This window comes from Tubulanus polymorphus, chromosome 1 (genome assembly GCF_964204645.1).
Source record: "Tubulanus polymorphus chromosome 1, tnTubPoly1.2, whole genome shotgun sequence".
NCBI classification, from domain to species: Eukaryota; Metazoa; Nemertea; class Palaeonemertea; order Tubulaniformes; family Tubulanidae; genus Tubulanus; species Tubulanus polymorphus.
This window is the reverse complement of record NC_134025.1, coordinates 13,396,701-13,403,702: the sequence shown is the minus strand read 5'-3', so window position 1 is coordinate 13,403,702 and position 7,002 is coordinate 13,396,701. Positions and strand designations below refer to the sequence as shown.

Sequence of the window (7,002 nt, the reverse complement as noted above, 5' to 3'; positions counted from 1 at the left end):
GTATGAAAACATCGCATGCGTACGGAAGCCCTTTAGCGACATATGAGATAATTTGTTCATGATTTCTGACTTACTTTGGTTTAAGTTCGACTTATTATTTTGGAATTTGACTTATTAAGTCTCGTATGTCACCTTCCGTAGAAACGTCAGCCATTACTCATAATAAAGGGTGCAGTATATTCTGACAGTATCTGCAACCCAGATTGTGATGGAAATGTAGACCTGACTTTGAAGATCATTTGAAGATGCCTTCAATACGTATTCGTCTTTTCTTAATTGCTGATCCAATTAAAAATCAAATCCTTATTCATTTCGATATGTAATCGTGTGCGTGTGGGAAAACAAGGATTCATTTTGCACGAAGGTTGCCATAAATCAAGTACTCTACCTGATTGCCAGGTAGAACACGAAAATAGGTATTTGTAGAATGTATTTACCTGGTGATGCCCTGCATTCATTGTGTGAATGATAGGTTCCGAACACTGAGCTATATCTCATGTTTCAACAAGCGAAGTTTTTCTTGCTTCTAGTTATCTAGCCGGTATTTTTTTCTGCTCCTTGGTTTTCTCCACGGTCGGTGATATATAAAACTGTTTATCTCAATTTCTAAGAGCGCTTTTCTTTGGGTGATGAAAACGTGCACGATTTGGGATTAAAATGTGTAGAAATAATTGAAATATTCTCACTTCAAACGTGTCTCTTGTTTCCTTTTATGGTGTCTCATACACCATTTCTAATTTATTTACACACAGTACCTCGTAGTATATCATGATGTATATAACGCAGGGTGAAGCATTAAAGACTCAGGTTCATGTTACTTTCGTGATGAACTGCTGTGCGACTAAGAAAATCATGGACAGAAAATGATAACATATATCATGTTTATCATCCAATGAGATACAAAATGGGAGGCTGTGAATTAACAAAAATATCAAGTTGCCTTTAGTTACTAAAAATGGGAACTGTTCCGTCTTAATACACATAAGTCAAGCTGAGATCGTGACAGTGGTAACTAGACCATATTTCGGCAGCATGGAAAACGTTGTCTAGGCATCTCAAATTGATTCAGGGACTTTTTCTGGCAAGGTGTGGTTTCCTCCGATTACATTTGAACATTCATCACTGCTGGGTGCGCAATAATCTCTCCGAGTGTGGTCTTTTTACATTTCCATCTCGGAGATTATTTCTTCTAGAGTTACTTCTGTCGAAAAAAATATAAATACGAGCCTCGAAAACATACAGAGATTGAAATGGCAATGAAGCAGATTGGATATTTCAATCCATTGTGTCATTATCTTCTCTACCAACGTCTAAGATTTGTCCTCTTCATGTTCATGTTGAAGGGGAATAATTTTTCAGTATTTTATCGCATTATGGCAATAGTTCCTAGTTCACTAGACACACGAGTTAGTGAACCTTTGATTTGTGCATCATTTTTTTTTTTCAGCTGTTGATGAATTGAAGGCACATCTTGGTGACAGAGCCAGTCGGTTTATGGAACGTGAAGTCGAACTACTCAACGAAACTGTGTATTTGCGCAACGAAGCTAATGCCAATAAAGATCTTCTGTTTGTCGATGTCGTAGACACATACAGATCGCTGCCGAGGAAATTGCTTGAGTTTTACAAATGGTAAAAACAAGAGAATTTCTTATGGTTTTAATGGAAGCCCATTAGTATATATCCAATTTTCTTTGTTTATCTACATATTGATATATTGTGCAGGCCAAGTAGCGGGCTATATACTTTTATTTTTTTCTTGAAATGTTTACACAGGACACTGAGGGGTGAAGTGCCTTACATTTTGAAAACAGATGATGACTGTTACTTAGACGTCGACCGTATTTTGAAAAATCTAAAAATGCTCGCGAAGAAAAATCTCAGAAAAGTATGGTGGAGCAGGTAAATCTTTGTGTATAGGTAGTGTATGATAATAGACTCACATGCGTAGCATAACTTGCTTGAAATCAGGGAAATTAAAGGTCTTCTGTGATGGTTTCAGCGGTTTTCCAATTGACAATTCTTTGTACAATCACTTTGCTTTCAGACACCTATAAAACTTTTGAAGCATCGTTTTCGTGTATCAAGAGTTGCTTCAATTTATCAGCGATAATCGTTTAACTAAATTGATTACGATATGTTTGCGCTTAAACAAAAATTCATTGACGCCAGATAAAAACGCCGTGTTTGCAATTTACGTGTTTTCACAATCATGAATAATTCCCAGTATATCCCTAGACCACTCCGTGAAGTGTAAAGCCAACATTTATCGAGCATGTTTTTAAGTTAACTTGCTGATTACACTTGGTAGCAGTTAATGTGAATTGAAATGCTATTTCAAGCGTGTTCAATATTTGTCAACCAGCGTGCTACATTTATCATAACTCTCGTCTAATTTTCATCAGGATCATAGTTCGCGTCTGACACCTGTCGCTCGTGACACATTTAAGTGTTTCTGATTCCTATCAAATTATAAAAATCGATAGATATTACATTACGAAAAAATCTTGTGTTTGGTTTGAGTCGATCACATTCCCGACGAAGGGAGTGCGTCAAAGATATACTTGACCTGTCCTGAAAATATTTAGCCCGTACATAACCGCATAGCCACATATTTTATCCGTGGAAGATGGTATTTACTCACTTGCTACATGTATTGATTATTTCAGGTTTCGTTATGACTGGGCTGTTGAACAGTATGGTAAATGGGCTGAACGCCATTACAAGTCAATTACCTATCCCCCGTTTGCTTGCGGTTCCGGGCACGTATTAAGTCAGGATATTGTTCGATGGTTGGATTATAACAGCGATGATCTGATGATGGATTATCAGGTATGAGACTATCGGATTTCTGTCCAAGAGTATTTAATCAGAGAATCACTAATTGTTGAATCGTGAATTTACCTATAGTGGCTGATTAGGAACACCGTGTATTATTTTTGTAGCCGAATCATGACATATAAATTGCATCCTCAAAATAGTTTTTATGTCTCGTGAAATCTACGTTAAATAATCGAATCGAATCGTTTAAAAAGTAACGGATTGACGATGACAGATCTAGCCCGGTGTGTCAATACGGCAGGATACAGAAACCTTCATACAAGCGCCTTTTGGGTGAAAAAGTTAACTTTCACCAGGTCATATCACCTTAGGAACTGCTTATCTAGGAAATTCATTTTGGACTGCAGTAGATGATATTTCAATATCAGATATGATATTTTGATAATAATCAATTTCAGATTTTCTTCCTGCTTATGGGCGATTTCAGGTCATATCTCATCGAGGTCAGGCCGGGTCAAGCCTCGCTATGATCGATGCATGAAATTTGATATAGGACTCGATAATCACACTGCAGAGGTCATTAGTTTTAAATAGATATTGCCTGTGAGTTTAACCTTATGATTTCGGACTCACCAATCGATCGTCAATTCGTCCAGCTTACCTCACAGTTTATACTAACAAGCTTCGGCCAACGTCAAACTTCAAATGTTGTACAGGAAAATTTAATGTTTTGAATACTCCTCGGCCGCAAGATTTCTTAACATCTATTAAAGCGGAGCTTGGAGATTTCTATATTATGTTTCTTTATCCTGTAATTTAAAATATTCTGTTTTCTAAACTGATCAGTCCCCCACCTGACTCCGCAGTGGGTGTGATTTAGTTTGTTACGGAGCTCTCTACAACTGGTCGCTCAGCTTTTGTGGCAAATAAACTTAAGATATAAAAAAAACCTTCACAGACCATGTTAAATCTTGGAGTAATCACATTGGCAAGCTAATTACTCCTAGGTTGAATACAACACTTTTTGTATACATCATGTTTCGTAGACAAAGCATTGTTGAACCTTTAACATGTTTCCATTTCGCATTTCTCACTAAGGGTGAAGATACGTCACTTGGAATTTGGTTGGCAGCAGTTAACCCCGCTGTTATCGACGTAAGTATATTCAATCCTTTTTTAGTGTATACTTGTAAGATTTTTACCAAATTGAAGTATTTGTGATTTATTCAATGACGAATTGAGAATAGTTGTTAAACATGCTTAGCACTTGACAATTCTAGTGCAAACAGCTTCAGAGGTATCTCGTTAATTATCATTGCGTGATATGTTAAAATTGTAGGACAAAAGCTGGAGCTGCGATGACCTATGCAAGAAAGGTACTCTTAGCTTGGCTAATATTGGACCAGATGATCTCAGGACACTATGGAAAAATAAAGTTACCTGTGACAATCCCTGTCAATGCAGCTGATACGCTGAGCGCTAACGGATTATTCAGGGGCCTGTGTTGCTTCTACCAGTGTCATTCCACCTTGCTTATAAAAAATCTCACAACGTTTGATTACAATATATCGTTCCTTTTTTGTCCGGTGTACTAAAGAAAAAACTAACACCAACAATTTCATTCGAATGGTATATTTGCACTCTGCGAAACCAGCTTATGAGGCTGGTGTTTTGTTCTACACAAATCTCATTAACATTAGACTACTATATATAATGTAGTGAATGTTATTATGCCTCAGGATAGTCAATTAGCCCTTTGTACAAATATTCCTTACATCAACAGTAATTTGTACGTCTCTTTACAATGTACATGCATTTTGTTATTCTACCGATTTCAACGTGTTCACCACGTATCCTTTTGTCGCCATAAACTCTTGGACATGTATTTTGTTTGATGATCATGTATCATCTTTGGAAAAATTATTTTAATCTAGAATTAAGTGTGATATAAATCAATGGCAGAATGTATGCTTCTCACAAATCAAGTATGTTGTTTGGATATTTCATTATTTTCACGTGTTGCTTTCTGAATATAGTGCACTGAATAAACTTTTACTTTTTATCCAGGGCAGGTCCAGGGATAAAGGAAGGGATTGTCCACTTTTGAAGGGCCTATTTCCATTTCAAGCATCGCCACGATTTCGTTTCACGGTGATTTTTAGATCTATAAACATTAAACAGCTAATTGACGCTACAAAATGTCTATTATTTTCATTGATTCCAAGCTTAATTTGAATTTTTCTTTAGAAAATATTCAGTTCGGAATTTTTGGAGATGGAATTTTCAGAAGGGTTCTCAAAATTCACGAATCACGTTACCCCCTCCCTGGATCCGCCACTGAAAATCACTTTTATAAATCGACTCTTGAGTCTTTTTTGTTTTTAATTTTGATTTGTCGATGTACATAGGCCTCATTCCACATGATTAGGCAGCTTTTCATCGTTCGACATTGGCTGCATTAGTTTGTCACTTTTTTCAGACATGATTACGGCATGTGTTTCTCAGTCGTTGCACAGTCGTTGCGCACAGTCGTTATTCTAGGTATTCGAAAGTTATTTGACGTTTACGTGATGCGTGTAGTCAGTTATCGGAGCCAACAGCAACAGATAAAAATCTCCCCGGTATCCCCAAAAGTCCCCCTGGGAAATATCCCGGTGATACTCAACTTTACTCATGAGTGTTTCACATTTAAAATATGTAGACCTCTAATTTGCTATAACTCGAAACCAAATTTGATTTAAACACCTTGACTGATTATTGGCATTATCAAAATCAAACTCAAGTTACCTCGTGGGGCTATAAACTCACAGACTCAGAATGCCTCGAATAAGGACAATATGAAATAAAACCAAACGTCACAATGGTCAATTTCAGAATTTACTCAAAGTATACTCTTTTTGTCAAACAATAATAGATTGTTTCTCATCTGTTTCATTTTCCGCGCACGTCAAAAAAGGTCGTCAGTAGAAAATACGTACAAATAAATGGCGCACCCCCGGGGATTCATGGAAACTTAAACACTCCCACATACATCCCGAAAAATACCTGATCACGTTTTTGTCTCACGGTCGCTACAGCTCTACACCCCACAACTGGCAAATGTAAAGAGAGAACGTGGCTTTGGGACAGACAACTCTACAGCTCTACACCTCAACAGCTCAACTACCGGCCTTGGTGATTAGACAATGGCAGACAACGACAATTTGATCATGTCATTTTTGGATGAAATTTGTGGATTATATAAATGTGGAACAGATTAAAACAAAGATGGTTGAGTGTCTGAGTGTGAGTGTGTGTGTGTACTGCGTGAGAGAGTGAGTGTGTACATGTAGTAGCTGTAATTCTACGGCGCGTGCTTGTACAGTTAATGATACATGTATATCAGACGAATATTATATGTAATATGCAAATAAAAAGTTAGATTTATTAATTGTATAATAATTAGCTTTTTTCTTACTAAAAGGCGTCTGTCTATATGGTCCGATGGCCGCTACACCATTTTGCTCATTGCTACAGGCCTGTAACGATGAGTGAGTGTGAGTGTGTACTGTGAGTGTGAGTGAGTGAGGGTGTTCGAGTGAGAGTGTACTATGAGTGTGTGAGTGAGAGTGTGTACTGTGAGTGTGAGTGAGCGAGAGTGTACTGTGAGTGTGAGTGAGCGTGAGCGTGTAATGTAAGTGTGAGTTAGAGTATGTACTGTGAGTGAGAGTGAGAATGAGAGTGAGTATGTACTGTGAGAGTGAGTGTGTACTGTGAGTGAGAGTGAGTGTGTGCTAATGTATCGTAGGTTTGATTGCTTATTTAATCTGATGCATATGATTTCAGGATTGTGTGTTTTATGTACTTTAATATAATTAGCAGTTATGAATTGGTAATTGATGATTTGTTTGTGGTTGTTTCATGAAAATGGGGGGGGGGGGGGGGTCATATCTACACCAAGTCCTTGTTTGGTTGGGAATGTGAATTGGGAAAATATGGAGGTGCCCCCTTATTTGTTGTCTCTTCATTGTTTGTGTTGTGTCTGTTTTTGTTACCGTAATGTTGTTTTCCATTTATCAAAAGAACTAACCCTGATTGAAATTGTATCATTGGCGGCTTTTCCGTTGCGCTCGCTGGACACCCCGCTTTACATGACGGTAGTCGGACGGTTTTCGGTGGTAATTAGTGTGACATCAGGGCGGACCGTGTTCGTTCGTTTATTTGTGGTTCCATTGTCATTGAC

The 7,002-nt window shown here is 37.7% G+C and overlaps 1 protein-coding gene across 1 annotated transcript; it reads left to right on the top strand.

Moving 5' to 3' along the window:
* The first annotated feature begins 1,462 nt into the window (after positions 1–1,462).
* On the top strand, positions 1,463–4,605 carry LOC141914924 (UDP-GalNAc:beta-1,3-N-acetylgalactosaminyltransferase 2-like). Its single transcript, XM_074806264.1, has 5 exons — positions 1,463–1,631; positions 1,776–1,901; positions 2,669–2,831; positions 3,879–3,935; positions 4,120–4,605. The coding sequence occupies exons 1-5, from the start codon at positions 1,495–1,497 to the stop codon at positions 4,246–4,248; spliced, it is 612 nt and encodes a 203-aa protein (XP_074662365.1). The 5' UTR covers positions 1,463–1,494; the 3' UTR covers positions 4,249–4,605.
* Positions 4,606–7,002: the final 2,397 nt, after the last annotated feature.